This window comes from Xiphophorus maculatus, chromosome 16 (assembly GCF_002775205.1).
Source record: "Xiphophorus maculatus strain JP 163 A chromosome 16, X_maculatus-5.0-male, whole genome shotgun sequence".
Lineage (NCBI taxonomy): Eukaryota > Metazoa > Chordata > Actinopteri > Cyprinodontiformes > Poeciliidae > Xiphophorus > Xiphophorus maculatus.
Genome location: NC_036458.1, coordinates 23,843,097 through 23,863,698, shown reverse-complemented (window position 1 = coordinate 23,863,698; position 20,602 = coordinate 23,843,097). Strand labels below are relative to the sequence as shown.

The following is a 20,602-nucleotide window of genomic DNA, read 5'->3' as shown; positions in this document are numbered from 1 at the left end:
AACTTTTCTCATGTTGATGTCAGAAGGATTTTTAGCTGCAGATGTTTCCTTTGCTTCAAACAATCCAACTTTCACTAAGGGAATGCTGTCTTTGCCTTTTAGGTAATGAAATGTTTTTCTTATTTAAAAACTGAATTGAATTATTTATTTGGATATTTTAATATATGTCTAATATTATATAAGAAATTTCAGGTGATTGAAAGATCTGCAGAAAGTGCCAATTAAAATTTTTTTTTATTCGATTAATCTTCAGAATAATCATTTACTGAACTAATTATTCTCTGCAGCCTTGAGTAAAATTTGTGTGGCTCTCCTCATTGCTTTATGAACAGGGAGCAAAATGCCGCCATCTCTGCCAGCCTTCCTGGGCAGCATGCAGGGAGAGGACCTGGACGGGGAGGAGGAGGATGAGGAGGAAGAGCTGCAGAGTGCTGATGAAGGAGGAGCAGCAGAGGAGATGGCCACCTGTTCCAGTCAAGACCAAGCCATGATGCAAGACTGTTACAGCAAGATAGTAGAGAAGCTGTCTCTGGCTAACCCGACCATGGTGCTTCAGGTAGGAGAAGCCAAGCTCACGCCAAGAACGTTCTCATTTGTCCTGAATGAAATGAACACACATATGACTCAGGGGTGTTGGGAAGCGAAGCGTCTAAAAGCTCCAGGACTAGAACTGGGCACTCAGAATGCTGCATTGCTCTCTGTACTGTTATCTACAGATCTCTGGCATCTTTTTTCAAATATATTTCTTGTATTAATAGGGTTGCATACTTAAGGATTAGTAGAAACAAAATCTATAGCTGTTAGGACTTTTACAACATCCACTGCTGGTAGAGAGGAAAAGTCCCACAGCAAAAAAACAACATGGATCTTCACTAGTCAAGCTTTTATCAGCTGCGTTTCCATTGCAAACGGGAGCAAAACTTTGTCGAAATTCCATTTGTGTCAAAAAACAATTTTTCAATTGCTGTGTTCCCATTAAATAAGAAACTCAATTTAAATCACAAGTAAATAAGTTTGTATATTAAAAACATTAAAAAGTATGCAACGCCATCGTCCTCTGACCACTTCCTGTCGCCTTCTCCGTGTTTTGTACCACAGTAATTGATCACACGACCCGAAACAGGCGTTTTGCAAAATACACAGATTTTAATACAGCCAAACAACCGTCTTAAAAGTAGAACAGGTTTTTTTTTTTAATTAGCATGTTTCCATTCAGCAAATTTATCTTTGTAATTCCAATTTGTGGAATTTTAAAGACAATGGAAACACAGCGACTGATGGTTCTCGCATTGCTTCTTCATCTTATAATTTGGTTTTAAAAAATTGCTTCACCAACATTCTTCACACGGTCATTAAAAATCTATATTTAACTTTTATTATTTTCTGGAAAATTATGAAAAACAGAAAACTGAGTCTGGAAAAAATATTTGATTTTCCAATTGTTTTTCTTTCTTCCGGTTTTTAAATAACAGTCTAATAAAAATAAGTGGAATAATTTTCATTTGACTTGGTTTGCCAAATCATATTGGGATTTTCATATTTTATATACTAAATATATTAATATTTGGTTGTTAATTTGCTGAAGGAACAAACACTCTTAAAAATCCAGCTCTACAAAGCCTTAAATTTAGGCTACAAATACTCATGGTTCTTAAATCTGTTTTAAAATAATAATAATAAAAAAACAATAAAAGTACTATTTTAAGAAGTCAAATCAAATGTACCAAAGTCTGTAAGAAGAATCTGCATGTTGCCAAGGATACACCGTATTTTATGTGACAAGTTCAAGTGGTCTAGAATTTGAATTTAAGATCATTAATGTGACCAATTTTGAATAATTTTTTATCAGATTAGTCATCAGAATAATCGATAGAATTTATTACTAATCGGATGGTTAGCTTCAGTGTCTAGTCTCCTGCTCCTGGCTGCAGCTTTCAGACACATCTGCCTGTGTTCATGAATCCAGATTACTAACACGGGGATGAAGTTCTCGATACCAAAAAAGGAAAAATCATGTAGAAACCTCACAGAAAAATGCAGAGTCTGCATTTTTCCTGACCATTGAGAAGAGTCTGGTGCTCTGGCTCTGTGTCAGCCATGTATGTTTCACACTTGGCTGTGATTGTGTGTGAGCGCAGGTCCAGCAGCTGGTGGGGGAGCTGCGCAGAGTGACCTTACTGTGGGATGAACTGTGGCTGGGCGTGCTGCAGCAGCAACACATGCACGTCCTGAGGAGAATCCAGCAGCTGGAGGACGAGGTCAAGAGGGTGCAGAACAACAACACACTGCGCAGGTAGGAATACTGACATCTCTGTAAAAAATGCCAGGAAGAAAACATTAAAGTAGTTTTTGTTAAAGGGAATGAAACAGCAAGCCTTGCTTAAAGGGTTCCTGTTGTGTTAGGAGATACTCTATGATGTCACAGGATGATGATGGTGGTGATCATTATTACTAATAGTTTTAAGTAATCCTTAAAATGCCTTAAATTCTTTTTTTTTTTTTTAATAAGTTGGTCATTGGCTTTAAATTTTGTCTTGACAGAACTATTTAATATATTCTATTCTGTTTATTTATTTTTTGTTTGTGGGAGTTTTTTGTCAGGTAAAAGTTTGAGTTGCGTACTGACATTGAGTTTTGTGAATTGAAGCGGCTGAGGCTACTGCTGCTTAGCTGCTAACTAGCTTGCTAGCTAGCCAGGTTTTTTGCATCTATCATGGGTAAGTGCAGTTTTCTGGCCATTTGGCCTGATGGAGCACATATATCTGCTGCTCACAAATACTCTCCATCTAATCTGACTGAGCTTCTGTGGTTTTGCAAGGAAGATTGGGAAAAGATTTCAGTCACTGGACGGTCAAAGCTGGTAGAGACAAACCCTAAAACATTTGCATTTCTAATTTCAGCTAAAGGTGGTTCAACAAAGTATTAATTCAGGGAGGCTGAATACTTTTGTACACCGCACTTTTCAGTTTTTTATTTGTAAAATATGTTTTGAATCGTGTATAATTTCTTTTCTATTTTGCAATTGTATACCGCTTTCTTTTTGTCTTTCATATTAAATCAAAATGTTTGCGGGATAAAGTGACAAAATATGGAAAAGTTTGAGGGTATGAATGCTTTTGCAAGCCACTGTATAAAGGTCTAAAATTCCCTTCATAGCAGTCTTCAAAAAGTTTTAAATTAGAATTGTAGAAGCCTGCAGAAAGCCTGCGTTTGTCCCCCTCCCTGTCCTTCAGCTGTTACACCATGCCAGCAGTGCTTCTGTGGCCTGGTCTTACGTTCTGCTGCTCTGCAGGGATGAAAAGATCGCCATCATGCGAGAGAAGCACTCTGCTCTGATGCGGCCCGTGGTGTTCGCTCTGGATCATGTGTGCAGCATCACCACCGCTCCAGCAGAGACGCCACATGAAACCTGGTTCCAGACAACCTACGGCGACGCCATCAAGTCTGCCCTGGAGCGCCTGAAAAACCCAGCCAACCCCGCCAACCCGGCCAGCAGCTGGCTTCCCTTCAAACAGGTCAGCACTTTTTTTTTTTCTTTTTTTTTTTCTCATTACACAAACTGCCACTGATTTATTTGGGGATTTTAATTCAGTCAGTTATATGGCACCAGTTCACAACAACCGCTGTCTCAAGGCACTGTGCAAACAATGTTCATTCACACCAGGTATGCAGGCAGAATCTGAGTCGGTTACACACATTCCAGATTTAATGTGAAAGCCCAAAGCACAACAACTCTCCAGAAAGGAATAGGATACAAGCTTTTGACATTATAGATGGAGATTATCTGTGAACATTAATTTTCAAAGTCAAGCAAAACTTCTCAGTAGATCTGAGACCTTGGGTCATTCAAGCACATTATTCAGTCCATCCAGGATGCTGAGATGTTTTTGTGATTGTTGCAGACCTGAAATTGCTGATTTTGTGGCACTCAAAAGAAAAGAAGTTTTACTTTTGCCATAATATGGTCTTAAGGAAAAGTTGAAAAAGACAGGATTTTAACATTTAGTTAACATTTAAAAGGCAAATAATATTTTCAACTACCTTCATCAAATGGCACCATCAGTACAAATTAAATTCTGTCCTAAAAAGACGTCAAAGTGCAAAAGAAACACCAAACCAAATCCAGGAGAAAATCTCAACATGGTTTTTGCAACAACAAAAAAAAGGGCAAAGTTACCTGTTGACATCTCACACGTTTTCATCTCGCATGTTCAGCTTTCAAGAGACGAGAAACTGGAAGTGTTATTAGAATAGAAGTCAGCTCAGAGGACTGGTCAAATCACTACCACTAATTTTTATTCCAATTATAAAAGCTGGAATGACACACACAGTAGCTATTGAAATTTCTTAATGATTTCACATCAATAGAAATATCAAAATTTTACTGATTTCTAAAAATGGTGACGTGTTAAGTACTTCTTTGACCTGCCTTACCTTAATTCGGCTGACGTGTCTGAGCAGATAATGATGAGCCTGCAGCAGCGCGCTCAGAAGCGAGCAAGCTACCTTCTCCATCTGGATGAGATCAGCCCCCGCCTGGTCTCCATGACAACCACCGAGATGGCCCTGCCAGGTGAGGCGTCTGCCTCGGACGCCGTCACCATACAGAGCGTGGGCAACACCATCACCATCCTGCCCACGAAGACCAAGCCAAAGAAACTCTTCTTCCTGGGCTCAGATGGCCGCAACTACCCATATCTCTTCAAAGGTAAGAGGTCAAAGGTCATTTGGGGTCAAAATATCACATGTAAATGCACTTCTGAAACAAAGGGATGCTTGTAGCAGTTTGGTTTTGTCAGCACTCATTTGCAATTAACCGCAATTTTTCTAGTTACTAATAAACTCCAGAAACATGTTTCTAGCTAAATATGACTATTTTTGAATAATCGGCTAAATCAGCAGTGATTCTCATTGGCTTCAGGCCTGGAAGATTTGCACCTGGATGAGCGCATCATGCAGTTCCTGTCCATCGTCAACACCATGTTCACCAAGATCAACCAGCAGGAGCAACCTCGTTTTCACGCTCGCCACTACTCTGTCACGCCCTTGGGAACCCGGTCCGGACTGATCCAGTGGGTGGATGGTGCCACTCCGCTTTTTGGACTTTACAAGCGCTGGCAGCAGAGGGAGGCCGTGCTGCAGGCTCAGAAGGTTTGTTACCACAGTCTAAAACTATGCATGTATTGAAAAAAAACGGGAAAAGTAAAAGGCTCATCTTTAGGTCTCCTGTCCTGAACTAGTCATTCTTTTGAGATGAATTAAATTAAACTCTGTACTGAAATCAGAGGGGCTGTGATCTAAATGAACGTTTTGTGCTCCAAGGCCCAGGACTCGTTCCCACAGCCGCAGCCCGTCCCCCCGGTGCCCCGCCCCAGCGAGCTGTACTACAGCCGCATCGGGCCGGCTCTGAAGGCCGTGGGCCAGAGTCTGGACGTGAGCCGTCGAGACTGGCCCCTCAGCGTGATGAAGGATGTGCTGAAGGAGCTGATGGAAGCTACGCCCTCCAACTTGCTGGCTAAGGAGCTGTGGTGTTCCTGCACCACGCCCAGCGAGTGGTGGAGGGTCACTCAGGTACCCTGCTGGCATTTCCCTGCGTTCTCCTGGAGTTTGTTTTTTAATTTTTCAAAATTGATGTGCAACGTTTTATTATCTGTTTTTGCACTTTAAAAATAAAAGCTTTTTCATACGGCAAGCCTGAGACAGTGATGTCTGTATCATTTCATTGCTTGGAATGTTTTCTGAATTCTTTTTCATACATTTCTTTTTCTGGCTTAAGTAGCTACTACTTAATCAGAATAATCAATAGATTGCTCAATTACTAAAATAATCTGATGGGGAGTTTTTCCAGTGTGTTTTGTAAAGCTCTGAGGATTGTAGCCATTAATCAGCAGTGAGTTGATGCTTATTCTCTTGTCTCCAGTCGTACGCCAGGTCCACTGCTGTCATGTCCATGGTGGGATACATCATCGGCCTCGGAGATCGCCACCTGGACAACGTGCTGATCGACATGACCACTGGCGAGGTGGTACACATCGACTACAACGTGTGCTTTGAAAAAGGTCCGTTTGATCTGATTAGTGTCGCACAAATCCAATATTAATATCTGTATCACTCCCATTATTGAAAACAATTCTAGACACCCAATCCATAATGTCATTTTATGCTTTGTGCTCTGAGCGATGTCATGCTTTATTATTTATTTTACATTATTTATTATTTAGAATTTGTAAATGTGGTTTCTGAATCATTTGAAGGAAGATTTGTTGCAGTTTATTTTACATGTTTGACCAAAAAAGTCAGCCTATTGTTTTGGTCAGTTTCTTTATTAGTTATTTTTATTAGGTTTGTTAGATAAGTACAGATGCACATTAACATAGACAAACTGAATAACCAGCAGTCCCATACTTGTATCACAGTGCTTATATTACAAGCTAAATAGCAGCACTTATCCCTAGTGTAAACAGTGTATCTAAAAACTATTAGAAAGTGAAATGATAAATAATTTTAAATTGATTGTTCTACTCCTAATTGCACTGACTGAACAAATGAAAGTTGTTTTTACGTGTTTGATGTTTAAGTGAGCAGTACTAGTGCAGAGTTATCAGATACATTTGTAATTCATTACATTTAGTCTGTGTTTTAAAAAAAACGAAGAAATGTCTTAAGTCAATTCAGATGTTTTTCTGTGTCGGATCGGTTCGGATTGGATCAGACACTAAACCTCACATATCCGTAGAAGAAGTGAAAAAAGTGGATCGGTGCATCCCTAGATCGAACATCGGGGAGTGGATTCAGTTAATCTGAGCATTATTTTACTGGAAGTGGAAGACCCTGGTACCAGTAGGGGCCAGTCGATTGAATCGTTCGTTTTATCTGTTACCAGGGAAAAGTCTGCGGGTACCAGAGAAGGTTCCCTTCAGGATGACCCACAACATTGAGAGTGCTCTGGGAGCGACGGGGGTGGAGGGCATCTTCAGGCTGTCCTGTGAACAGGTTAAAGCACCGTTACTTCTCCACCACCCTTAAGCCAATCCCGATGAAGCACTGAGATCCCGTGTAATTTCAGGTGGTGCAGATAATGCGTCGGGGCAGAGAGACCCTCCTCACCTTGTTGGAAGCCTTCGTCTATGATCCTCTGGTGGACTGGACCGCTGGAGGGGAGGTGGGCTTTGCCGGGGCGGTGTACGGAGGTGGCGGCCAGCAGGCCGACAGCAAGAAGAGCAAGAGGGAGATGGAGAGAGATATCACTCGCTCTCTGTTCTCCTCCAGGGTGGCTGAGATCAAGGTGAGCAAACCAGCAACCAATCTCTGGAAATAAGATTTTAATCTACAAACACATGACAGAATATAAGATACGAGAGACTACTGTGTTTAAGGTCCTGTGTGAACTGTTTCCAGGTGAACTGGTTTAAGAATCGAGACGAAATGCTGGCTGTTTTGCCTCAAGTGGAGGAAGCTGTGGACGAGTACTTGGTCCTGCAGGACCTGCTGTGTCGAGGGGAAAAACTGCAGGCCAAACTGCAAGAGGAGATGGACTTCCTGGACGGGGCAGAGAACCACCCGGACCATGTGATCCTCACCCTGGAGCAAAGGTCTGAGACACAACAACTAGGTCCTCATGTGAACAGACTGCAGCTGCTGGGATTCACCACAGCTACTCAAGAATAGATGAAATCCATGAAAACTTCAGATTCTCTTTAAAAGTGCTTCCAACTCCATGTTTTAATAGTTCAAACAGCAAATATAGCTCAATATGCATTAATACAGTAGAAACCATCTCAGCACTACCAGGGCTGAAAGTAGTTTCTGGCAGGTACTATGATGAAAAGTGGCTCATTGTGAGAACCAAAACAAATAAAACCTGTATGGATAATGCAGAAAATATATTTTTTGTGGAAAACATATATTTTTTCTACAATATATATATAAATTATTTTTTACAAAAAAAGATATTTTTTGTGACATAGAGGGTGGAAAGTAATTAGTTACATTTATTTGTATTGCTGTAATTACAATTTGTCTATTTTGTACCTTAAGTTGTTTACAAAACCGAAACTCTTACTTTTACTTGAGTTTGTTTTGAGTGAAGTTACTTAGTTACATTTGAAATCATATCCATTAATGAATAAAAAGTAAACGTAAGGTAACACCAGAAAAAATGGCACTGCTCTTTCAGCTGGGTTTGTATTAAGATCTCATGGTGTTGCATCAGTTGGAAGACAGAGGAGTTAGGAAAATCAAGTTCAGTTCAAGTTAACTTTTGAGAAAAAGAAATCCCCTTGATGAATTTAATGCATCAGTTTAACTGTAAGTGTAAGCAGCACTTATACTTACATTGTCAATTCGAATAATATTTTAACAACAAATGGAAATGTCGTATTTGATCAGGCATAATCTTTTAGCGTTATGCAGTACTGGACCACTTACTTTAACCCCTGGCGCTATTACAGAAGTTAACAGCAGCAGTCGGTCTTATGTCCATTTTCAAATCCAATTCAGAAATACTTTATTGTTCCTCAAGGGAAATTAAATCTTGTAACTCATTTAATTAAAGAGTTGTTGTAGATGGTAATGGATGTGGGCAGGAAAGATCTTTTGTAGCAGTTTGTATTCCAACAAAATCTCCACTTATAAACACTTCTGTGTATGAGTGATAGATTTAAAAGACTTTGTTAAATTGTGAATGCAGACAGTGAGGGCACGAGAAAAAGGAGAATCAGAGTGGAACTCATGCCAGAACACGCCGTGCTTGTTCATTAAATTCAAGCACCACAAATTATTATTTGTTCACATAGACATATGCGCTTCCATCATTCTCACAAAGAATACCGGTTGGAAGCACAAATATAACTCCATAGTTATCAACAGCACCATAAAGACGGACCAGACTGGAAGTGGAGGTTATACATCCATACCCTCCATGAGTGTTGGTGATGTAACTACAGTCACTCTGCCGTGGGGATTTGGTTTGTTTTTGTTTAGGTCACACCAGTGTACGTAAACAGTGCTGCAGATTGATTGTGTGTGTTGTGTGTAAGAATGAGCGGAAGCTGTAACAGAGCTGTGTGTTGGGTTCAGGTACTCTGAACACACCCAGCTGCAGTCCCAGCAGAGGACGGTGCAGGAGGCTATCCAGGCCAAGCTAGCTGACCTGGAGCAGTGGATCTCTCAGTACCATGCAGCGTTCTCCAGCCTGGAGGCCACACAGCTGGCCAGCCTGCTGCAGGACATCAGCACTCCCATCGACCTGGGTAAGCCGCAGGCAGAAACCAAAGGAGGAGATTTCATTTTTATATTGGTTGGGTTTATTACTCTGGGTTTATGTTTATCATTAAACAAACAGTAGATATAATATTGCTTAAGTCTGTATTTAGTAGGTGAACATAGGGCTGGGAGATGTGGCCTAAAAATAAAATCTAAAATCTTTTATACCAAATTTGAATTTTGACTTTAATAAAAAAAAAAAATTGATGTTTTTTTTCTTATAAAAGTTACAAATGACTTATTTCAGTCATTCTTTCTGTGAGTTGACTTGAATTCAAACTCAAAATGAATAGAAATTATTAAACAAATAGTGATAGTTTTTGGGTCTGCTGTCATCACTCTCAACTATGCAGACACAAGCAGAGCATTGGTAAGAAAAAAATCCAGATTTTCCACAAATAAAATGTTCAGAAACTGAAAATTCAAGTAATCAATTAACTAGATTTATGGCCCAGCTCCTCCTCTTAACATAGAACTGAGAAAAGGTGAGGGCCAGGAAAATGTCCTCACTTTCCACAATGACCTCAGCCTATGGGTGAAAATGGTGAAAGTGGTCCCCTATGTTCAATATATTTATTGAACATAGGAGATGTGTATGTATGTGTGTGGATAGACACATACATGCATATCCTTTTGCTTCTATCCAACTGAGGACTTTGCATTGACTTGCATTCTTTTTAGCAATTACCTAACCCAGACATTTCTATAACCGCTAACTAACTAACTAACTAACTAACCCCTAACTTCAACAATAACTTTATTCACACCATACCTCTAAATAGTACTGGGTTATATGGCTTAGAAGTATTTTTTTAACACCATTTTAGTCCGTTTCTCTTAACTAACATCTTTTTCCCTAAAAAAATGCGAATGACCGAAATTATGTCACCTTCAGAATCAGAAAATTTTATAAAATCGCATTATAGCCCCGCCCTGGGTCAGCAGCTACCAAGTATCTTCAGTAATCTCTATTACAGAATGTGGCTCTTACTTTGGCTATGCAGTAAATCTGTGATGTCTAACTCCTCCAGGTCCTCCCAGCTACGTTCCAGCCACTGCCTTTCTGCAGAACGCAGGCCAGGCCCCCCTGATCAGCCAGTGTGAAAGCCTGGAGGCCGAGCTCAGCTCCCAGCTGCAGCAGCGTCGGGCTGCCCTTCGCAGTTGCCTGGAACAGCTGCACAGCTACGCCACGGTCGCTCTGCTGTACCCACGAGCCACCCTGCTGTTCCACAGAGTCCACCAGTGGAAGGCCTGGCTAGAGGAGCTGCTGAGGGACATGACAGTGGAGCACTGTCAGCACATCTACAGGCAGTAAGGCTCACTGGATGCTGCACCTCTTGTTATCAAAACTAAAGTGAAAAACACTTTTTCTGTCTGAGAAATAATTAGAGGCTGTAAAGAATTAAAGGCTAGTGATCAAAATTGCGGTTGAAAGTGTTTATTCATAATCTTTGTTGCTTTAGTCAGGCACTGCAGGATGTTTTTTGTATTTTTGTAATTCAGCCGAGTTGCAGTGATTGGTCAGAAATTAAGAAAACATTGGTGATTGATCAGATTTTCAGAAAAATCACAATGTTTGATGAGAATATGAAGTCCACCCAAACTCTATAAGAACTTCTGAGATCCTCCTCTGTCTTTCATCAGGTATGAAGTCCTGTTTGCCCCTCAGCCATCCCCAGCCTCCTGCCAGTTTCTGTCCAACGTGGAGCTTACTCTGCAGCACCAGGTGGCTGAGACCAACGAGCGGATGATGCACCAAGCGGAGCGGCTGAAGGCCGAGGGAACCACGGTGGCAGCATGCGAGGAACAGCTGCAGGAGATCGAGAACTGCATCGGCGTGTTCCTGCGGGAGAACGGAGAGCCGGGATCCCTGAGCTTGGCCGCAGTCATCACCTCCGCCCTCTGTGCACTCTGCAGGTGGGAGTCTTAAAATCCGCTGAAATGTCCCACTGATGGCTTTAAACAGTGCAGCAGAGGGAATAATGGGAACAACTAGACATGGACCGGATAGCGTTTTCATGGTAAACACCGATATGCAGAAGCTGCATGTGTAGCTGCAGTATCACGACCCCTCCTCCAGACAACACATCACTATTTGATAAAGTCAAGGTAAAATTTATGAACAAGCTGCCTTTAGTATCTGGCATTAGTGAAACAGATTCCACTGTGTTACTGTGGAATATTGTGCTGGTAACAACTTGTCTGCATGAGTTTTTTTTTTTGGTTTGTTTTTTTTTTTAGTTGTTGGATTGTGTATTTAACTACTTTAAAGTAATTCTAAGTACTTTTAAGGCAAAAGTACAAAGTAGTATTTTATACACACGTTCATACTTGTGATTTCTTTAATTTCTGTGTTCATACAATTTATATGTATAATCTGCTGACTCAGAACCTGAAACACAATAAAAACTTCTAATATGAAATAATTACATCAATCATCCATTATCTTACACATTTATCCCCAGGAGGGGGGGCCCTAACTCTAGCCACTAAAGATTATGGTGTTAGGCTAATTTGAAATTCCAGTGAAATTCACATGTCTGTCCTAACAATTCCTTTAGAATAGCAGTGACTGGCAGCAACAGGTCAAAGCTCAAAGGATGAAGATCAACCCACAATTCAAATGGCCAATCTATTCACATCAAAGTATGCTAAACAAAATGCAAATTAAGACATTTTAGAGCAGAAGTCTTAATACTGTCAAGCCGTAATATTTTTACCTGAGGTAAATCATGCAGACATAATTTCCATATCCAGCACTAACAGAAGCTTTGTGTGTGGTCGGTTGCAGGCGTAACCTGGTGATGGAGGGAGCAGCAGCCAGCGCCGGAGAGCAGCTGGTGGACCTGACCTCCCGGGACGGAGCGTGGTTCCTGGAGGAGCTGTGCAGCATGCTGGGTAATGTGTGTGGTCTGGCTACGCTGCTGCAGCGCTGCCCTCTGCTGCCCCATGACCTGGAGCTCCCCGCGCCGTCGCTCACCACCCAGGCTGTTTACCTGGCCAACGCCGTTTACACCTGCCTCCAGGTAGGAAACCCTCACTCTGACATGAAACCTGCTGCGGTGGAGAGACTCTGAAGTTCATGAGACTCACTGTGGACTGCAGGAACTGAACACCAACTTCAGGCAGATCATCTTCCCTGAGGCGCTGCGCTGCATGATGAAAGGAGAGCCCACCCTGGAGGCCATGCTGGCCGAGCTGGAGCAGCTAGTGGAGCAGAGCTCAGACGGCCTCAGCCTGCAGGGATTGGCTGAGAGTCTGCAGGCCACCACAGGTCTGGACCACGACAGCCACAGCCACTTCCTGCATATCACCAGGTGACTGCAGCTGTCCTCAGCTTCATCTGTCCTGCTGCATTAATCACTGATTTCTCCTCAGCTTTTAAAGGAGGAGAAATGCAAAATCACTAAATTTCACCAGTTATTTTTGTTTAGGTTCTAGTGCAAATATCTCAGTACACTTGAAATAAGACAAAACTGACTTATAAGTTAATTTTCAGCTGAGATACATGAGCTTGTTTTAAGTTAATTCCTTAACGAGACAGTTTTCTGAAAAAAATGACTTTTTTGAACTCCATATAATGTTATTCCTTCATCAAAAACATACCTGGACTCTTTCTTGCATCTTTGAGAAATACTTTAATCTCCATGGTAACCATTCAGCTCTGCAAAACACCTGGGTGGACCTACCTTTGCCTTCAAGGTAGGTCCACCCAGTGCTGCAGTTTCCAAGTTTCCGCCTCACAGAGTAGCCCTCCCAGTACTCCCACTCAGCTCCTTCAGACTAGCCAGCAGCAATTAGCAAACATCTGGTGGAACTGTGCATCTGCTGAGCTCATTATAGGAGCTACGTCTGAGTGCAGCCATGGTAGAAATGTTGTTAAAGGGTTAACAGAGGAGCCGTGTTGTGATGTCTTCCTGAAAGTGGAGTTTCAAAAAGAGCATTTGTAATTAGCAGAGTTGCTTGGTTATGTTATAAATGGCACTTTGTGCCTGGAAAATGGAAAACGCCTAATACTGCCGCAATGCAAGTACTAGTTGCATTGGCAGATTGTTTCACTTTATAATAGACATTTTTCCCTTGTTATAAGTGAACTAATCTGCCAATGGAATTAGTGCTTTTTCATCAATATTAAGGAATTACTAACTCTAAACAAGCTCCTGTGTTTTGCTGAAAAGTTACTTGGAAGTTAGTTTAGTCTTGTTTCAAGTGCACTAAGATACTTGCACTAGAAACTAGACCAAAATTCTTGGTAAGCTTTAGTGTTTTTTGCAGCGAAGTGGAATGTATGTGAAACTCTTATTTGTTTTCAGAATGCTGCGTGCCCAGTACTCTGAGCTGATCCAGCCTCACAGCATGGACGGACAGGGCCAAGAGACGCCCAAGATGTCAGCAGGTCAAATGTTGCTGGTTGCCTTCGACGGCATGTTCACCCAGCTGGAGGCCGCTTTTGGACAACTCACAGAGAAGGTAGCGAACGGCTTTTCCTCTCAGGCCGGTCACATGAACATGGTTCATGAAGGAAATCCACCACTCTGGGTCTATGCTTGGTTAAAATGCATCCTAAATTCAATCCTAAAGCTTCTTGCCTCTTTTTAAAAACTTAATCCTTTGAGTCATAAGTTTCAAATATCTGCCTGCATATTTTTGCTTATTTTAATTATGCAAAATTCTTTAAATGTCCTGTGAGTAAATGTATATTTGCTAATTTATCCATAACAATAATAACAACTGAACTTTCAATATCTAGCAGTTATTTTTGCAATTTACTGTCTGTTAAGAGTACCCCTCAGATTCAGATAGACAGGTTAATACTTTCAGGTGGAGGTCTGGACTTTGACTGGGCCAATTTATTGTTAGAGTGCATTCAACTAGTCCTGTTCAGACCTTTTTATTGGAACTCTGGTTCATTTGCCTACAAAGTCTGGTTGGTTTGGGGAGTTGTGAATGTATAATTGAACTCTGGTCTTCATAAAACCCTATTTGTTGACCCAGTTGAAGTGAACTCTGGTGCGGTTCAGAGTTTCCATTTTGACTCCATGTCAGTGAGGAATCTGGTTTTGTGCTTTCTTGTTATGCTTAAGCTAGACTTTAACTTTCTGCTTCTTTATTAAATCGAGTCAGTCAGTATTAAAAACTGTTGCAATAAGGATGAGGTAAAGTCACAGTGCTTGCCTCCTGTACTAATACTTTAACACCTAGGTATTTTTTCTTTCTGATTTTCAGTCAATTAAGTAAAGCTGATGTTTTCTCATGGAAACTAACGTTATGTTTTTGGGGTTTTTTCTCCTCCTCATTCCCAGCTGAGCTCCTTGGAGGTGCCTCCATCCTGGAGGAAGGTGGATGTTCTGAGGGAGGCCCGGGCAACACAGCTCAACTTCTTTGACAGCCTGAGTCAGCGGCAGCTCATGGAGGAAGTGTTTTTCCTCAAGAGGCTGCAGACCATCAGGGACTTCTTCCTCCTCTGCTCCACCTTCGCTCAGACTCTGTCCGGTGAGCGCTCCTCCCTGCACCGTCGACAACAAACTTCCAGCATGTTAGGACAACGTGTCCAAACAACTTTACATTCATTACCCCAGCAGTCTGCAGTGAACTACAGGAGTAGTTCACTGCAGAACTACTGCATATTACTGGTATAATAAAGGAGGCCTGATGCCCTTGACTGTTTGAATCTATTGTTTTTTGGGGGGGGTTAGGTACCTGCCCTCCAGCTGAAGACCTGATCCCTACAAATGGACCTGTTGGTTTGGGGAAGCCTCTGTACCGCCGGCCCAGTGGCACTGGGTCGGGTGTAGCACTGCTCACCGAGGAACAGATGACCCGCCCCATCAAGGCCTTCACGGCCGAGTTTGTTCGCCAGATGCTGATGGGTCTGCCCAGCCAGGCCATTGGTCTGGCCCTCTGCAGCACTCTGTCTGCCCTGGGCCTGGATGTGGTGGCCCAGGTGGAGGCCAAGGACTTTGGTGCCGAGATCAAGGTATGATATTCAGTTATCTGTGACGTAGCAGCGGTTTTAGCTACACCTGTTCATTCCTGTTGAGTCTTTGGTGGCCATTTCTTACTAAAATAGTCATGAGTTACTGGAATGAATTGATGTTTATTACACACTGATATGTGGCTACATAGGAGCTGAATAATTGGGTAACACTATGTGTGTGGTGCTTGTGCAGGTTTCTCTGGATGAGCTGTGTAAGAAGGCCGTGGAGCAGAGCCTGGCGTCGGGCCGGGTCTCCCAGCTGCTGCTCAACAGGTCCACGGTTCTGGCTTCCTCCTACGACACGGCCTGGAAGAAGGTGGACCTGCTCAGGAGGCTGGACATTAACCTGGACGCTGCAAAGGCCAGCCTGCAACGGAGCCAGCTGCATATCGCAATGTTTCAGGTACAAAGTGACTCTGATTCTGCTGCTCTGCTCTGGTTCTCAACATTTAGCTTCACTGACACTGGAAACATAAAGAGTCTTATTACTGGAAGGACCCCTGATGCTGCTTTCATCTGAGTCTTCTTCTTCCTGTTCATTTTCTTTAACAAGGCATAATTATTGAACAAGTTTTGAGAGCAGACCCTCAAAATATCACGTAATACATGGGACAGAAAAGGAAAAGAAAAACACAAGCAAAAAAGATCATCAGTAGTTATCCAAAAAGCAAATGTCAACACCTCATTTAGAGTCAAAATGCATTATTAGCTGTTCTACATGAGAAATTAAAGGCCCCTCTGTCAAACTTGACCAATGACCCATTCGGTGTATATTTCTTTTTTTTTATTTAAAGAACCTTAACCTCTCAAAGTCATCTTCTTCCTACTAGATCCTCGTATCCACCGTGTGTCTGGGTGTTGTTTCTCTCTGTTGTCATGTTTGTTGAAATCCAGCCATTTATCATGAATAAATCCATTGATTCAAAGCTTCTTTTAACCAGCACCCAGCTGCTTGAAATAATCCTGGCTGCTCATTTTTGCCATACTGTGTCAACACTGAGGCCTGGAACTAGATGATTAACGTTGTTAGTTCTGGCCTCCCCTAATATTTCTCTGTGTGTGTGTGTGTCCTCTAGTGGCAGCATGAGGATGTTCTTGGTCCCAACAATCAGCCACTGGGTGTCAGTATTGCTCCTCGACCTGTGATCCTCAGTAACATGAAGAAGAAGCTGTACAAGCTGAGTCAGGATGAAGGAGCCATTGTTGCCATTCAGGTAAGTGTCTGGAGAGATCAGAGCTACATCAGGTGTCTCACAGAGAACGATGCACATATAGCGCCTTGATTAGAAACCAGTAATAACTACGGTTCCAGCTACAGATACAGTGAAGGTATGAATAGTTTGCTAAAATCCAAAGTTGTTTTTTGGCTAAATAAGAAAAGTCAATCTAAAAACAGTTTGTCTATGCCCAGACTCAATACTTTGTCTGGGCTCCAGTGTCAAATTCTACACTGAGGCCCAACAAAACCAGCACTATAGTTCTTCCACAGTCTGTATTTATATGGATATCATTGAACACTTTGATGAGGCTGGATTCAGTACTGAGGTAACCATGGAAACCAGATTGAAAACAGATTGAAAGCCATCAAAGTGGTTGGTTATTGTTTGGAATTTATTTCAGTGTTGAAACGCAATTTTTTTCAATACGTTTATCAAACCACAATGAAAACATTCCTAACCCTTTATGGTCCACAAAATGCCACAACTTATAACATTTTACAATCAAAACAGGCTACAGTTACAATGACCCATCTTGAGGTCAATTAAACTGATAAAAAACATATAAAATATAAAACTATAAAACAAGGAAAACTAATTCTCTATACGTCAATAAAAAGTACAAACTTTGAGTACCTATAAAAACCTCCTGCTAGAGCTTTGAAAAAGATTTTTAGAGTCAGTGAGTCAGTCATTCCCAAGGCAGCATAGGCTGTTCATTCACATATGACATAGTCATGAATCAAACACTAAAGCTGGATTTATAATGAACAATAGTACATGGTTAGCTAGCTGAACAAAAGCCTTGCTAACAAAATAAAAACAATTTCCTACCTCCTCTTATTCAGCCCAACAAATATATCACCTTTATCCTCTGATCGGTTCTCTTCCTCCATGCCCGTCAGCTGCTACCAGGCCACTCCTTGTGGCCTGGTAGCAGCCACAAGGAGTGGCTGGAGTGGCTGCTACCATATGAATTATTAGGTCATATTCACTGTGGCCCAGTGAATATGACCTAATAATTCTAATGTGCTGTACACTGACTCATGTTTTCAGGACAAACTGGCCTCTCTAGAGGGCAGCATTGAACAGCGATTGAAGTGGGCTGGTGGTGCGAACCCAGCCTTGGCTCCCGTCCTGCAGGACTTTGAGATGACAATCAGAGACAGACGAGCCACGGTGGCTAGAGACAACCAGCGCACCAGCCAGGTAACACTGCCTTGTTCACTTCTGTCAAGTCTAATGTTTTCACTCACTAACATTCAGATGTCAGATGGGAACTTTCACAAAGTTCAGAGTAAACAAACATGGCTGACTGGGAGGAATCGACGCCAATAGTTTGTTAGAGAGAAACGATACAAAGACTTTTCTAACATCCAGCAGGCTTTCTGGTGCATCATGGGAGTTCTCTTTTTTGTCTGCTTTCTTATTGACTACATGTCACATTCAACAAGCTCATTCTTGTTTGTCCTTGGAGAGGACATCTCTCATGTTGGGTCAAGATGACCCAACATGTTGAATATCCTCCTTGAATATGTCCTCTAAGTGGACCAAATGAGCTAGCAGAGTCCAGACAAAGAGGATTGAGCATGGAGATGGGGTAGAGGCTGGGGAGGAAATGCTCTCTGAGGCGAGGAGACTTTCTCCAAGATAAACTGGGATGGCCCGGTTCTGGTATAGAGTCTGATTTGTCTGGAGTGTTCAGCAGTCACTGCTAGCCAACCGTTCCCCTTACAACCAGTATGACTCAGCTGTGACCTCAGCTTCTGCGTCAGTACCTTAGTAGACAACAAGTGAATCAGAATGCTAACTTTATGACTTCTGTCTTTAAGGTGACCTTCTTGTGCTCCACCATCCTGAACTTTGAAGGGCTGCGGACCCGATCCCCAGAGGCGCTCAGTATGGACGCTGCGCTGTTCGAGCTGCTCAAGCGCTGCCAGCAAACCTGCTCATACGCTTCCCAGTTCAGCAGCACCGTTTCCCCACTGGAGCTGCAGCTTCTTCACAGACTGGTGGGTTTTTCCTCTTAGTTAAATTAAGGCTAGTTTAATGTCCTTTAATTTAGCTTCAGGATTTTTTTTTCCAGCTCCTACTGCAACGTCAAACTCAAAACCCAATTTCTCAGTCTGTTAAGATCTCTGTACGTTTCCACAGGGTCCAGTGATAGACCTGCCCATCGGAAGTCCTGATTGGCTGAACTGTGCCCAGAGGCAGCTGGAGGAGGAGCTAAGCATGGAGCGCAGGAGTCAGGAGGAGCGAGAGCAGCAGCTGGAGGCGTGTGGAGAGACGCTGCAGCTGCTGGTTGATTCCATTAAGACCATTCTGTCCAATCACAACCGGCAGCTGGCCGATGTCAAGCACCTGCTGAGAGCCATGGCCAAGGTACAGCCAACACACAGCAGGCTGATCCAGGCCACTGTGGGGAAAATAGTGTTTGACTTTTGACATCAGTTGTTGTCTTAAACTTTATATTTTGCAGCAGTAAAAAAATGCAGATGTACAAGGAAGGATGTTGAAGGAATCGAGATACAAAAATAATAGAAATTAAGTTTTTGGGTGTCCTCATTGATGAACACTTGTCACTGTAATCTTATATAAACCATATTAGCGTTAAAATATCCAAAACTATTGCTGTTTTAAATAAGGTAATTAATAAGGAATTATTAGACAAAAAATGTTTTATATTTTGTATAGTTTACCGATTGTGCCATATCTGACATATTGTATGGAAGTGTGAGGTGGTACATGTAAAGCATATATACATTAGATTTCTCCTTTAGAGAAGAAAGCTGTTAGTCACAAAGACCCAATACGTATTGAAACTCCACGAAGTTTAACGTAAGTACAATACTTCAAAATTTATGTCCAAAGTGCATAAACATTTTTTACTAAACAATATTTAGAAGAGATTTGTAAAAAAAAAAAACAAATGCTAGCTTAAATTAACTAAGAGTTTCAGTATGGCATTGAATAAGCTGTTATGTATTGTTTGTATATTTGAAATGTCTATCATAGTTTTCTGAGCTGAATAGCTAATATTCTTTTTGCGTTGATGGGGAGCAGATTCAAGTTTGTACTTTCTGCTTCTTTTCATTCATGAGTTCTGTTAGTTGTTAGGAACTATTCATATTTATTCAGAAGTGATTTAAGTAAAAATGAAATGAAAAATAGAAAAGTGAGGATAATATATTTATTGGACCTGCAGATTACTCCAGGACTCCCAAAAGGATTCAGAGCCATAGTAGCTCGTTGCTAGCATATCCTTGATAGCTAGCTAGCTTTTTTGTGTCTATGATGTGTATATATAGTATAGTTCTTAAAGTCCACCCATAAAAGTTTAAAGAATTCTGTCTTCACCTCAGTTTTGTTTGACTTTTGATGCTCTGTCTCATAAACTCCCAATAAAATAAACGTTGAAACATTTGAAGGGGTTTTAGCGAGGCTCTGACACCACCTGTCTGCTGTGTGACGCAGGATGAGGAAGCAGCACTAGCAGACGGTGAAGACGTGGCGTATGAAGGCAGCGTGCGACACTACCTGCTGGAGTACAAAGCCTGGCAAGACAACATCCAGCTGGTTCTGTTCACTGTGGTCCAGGCCAGCGGGCAGCACCGCAGCCAGGAGCAGCTGGACCTGCTGGAGGAGATCCCTGCCACCCTGAAGGAGCTGCACACACAGAGCCAGAGGTACACACACACACACACACCAGCGTTTTGCTTGCAGTGGGCAGATCTCTGACTGAGCTGTGTGTGTCATGGCAGTGTCTACAACGGCCTGGTGGGCTTCGCCTCCCCACTGGTGACGGACAGAGAGGCTGAATGCTCCAGTCCTGTTTCTTCAGCTCAGACCAGCTTTGCAGCAGGTGAGCAAGGTTTTATGGTTATAGGGTTGCTGGTTAAACTTCATGAAGTTTAACTAAATAATAAAGTGATTGATGATGATGATACAAATGCACATAAATGTCTACGCTGGAGTGACAAATTATGTCTAGTATAAATTGGGGGTTTGGGAGGTCAGAACTTAATGATCTTATATATCTTCCTGTGTATTTTTGGCTGCTCCTCTTTAATTTGTTGAGGTTTGTCTTTCCCTCAAAGAGATGAGGGGAGAGAGTGTGTGTGTGTGATGGTGTGTGATGGTGTGT

The 20,602-nt window shown here is 42.0% G+C and overlaps 1 protein-coding gene across 2 annotated transcripts in view; it reads left to right on the top strand.

The window, feature by feature from the left end:
* smg1 (SMG1, nonsense mediated mRNA decay associated PI3K related kinase) overlaps positions 1-20,602 on the top strand; it is a 50,630-nt gene that overhangs the window by 28,102 nt on the left and 1,926 nt on the right. For both annotated transcript variants that reach the window (XM_005809460.2, XM_023348520.1), the window contains 25 exons: positions 333-556; positions 2,139-2,293; positions 3,293-3,515; positions 4,462-4,708; positions 4,922-5,151; positions 5,323-5,571; positions 5,921-6,059; positions 6,884-6,993; positions 7,067-7,285; positions 7,399-7,592; positions 9,079-9,251; positions 10,296-10,575; positions 10,909-11,181; positions 12,056-12,290; positions 12,370-12,581; positions 13,578-13,734; positions 14,568-14,757; positions 14,961-15,241; positions 15,435-15,644; positions 16,318-16,455; positions 17,515-17,667; positions 18,291-18,470; positions 18,613-18,840; positions 19,933-20,144; positions 20,220-20,320. In XM_005809460.2, coding sequence (XP_005809517.1) covers positions 333-556; positions 2,139-2,293; positions 3,293-3,515; positions 4,462-4,708; positions 4,922-5,151; positions 5,323-5,571; positions 5,921-6,059; positions 6,884-6,993; positions 7,067-7,285; positions 7,399-7,592; positions 9,079-9,251; positions 10,296-10,575; positions 10,909-11,181; positions 12,056-12,290; positions 12,370-12,581; positions 13,578-13,734; positions 14,568-14,757; positions 14,961-15,241; positions 15,435-15,644; positions 16,318-16,455; positions 17,515-17,667; positions 18,291-18,470; positions 18,613-18,840; positions 19,933-20,144; positions 20,220-20,320 — 5,013 coding nt within the window. The remainder of the gene's footprint in view (positions 1-332; positions 557-2,138; positions 2,294-3,292; positions 3,516-4,461; positions 4,709-4,921; positions 5,152-5,322; positions 5,572-5,920; positions 6,060-6,883; positions 6,994-7,066; positions 7,286-7,398; positions 7,593-9,078; positions 9,252-10,295; positions 10,576-10,908; positions 11,182-12,055; positions 12,291-12,369; positions 12,582-13,577; positions 13,735-14,567; positions 14,758-14,960; positions 15,242-15,434; positions 15,645-16,317; positions 16,456-17,514; positions 17,668-18,290; positions 18,471-18,612; positions 18,841-19,932; positions 20,145-20,219; positions 20,321-20,602) is intronic.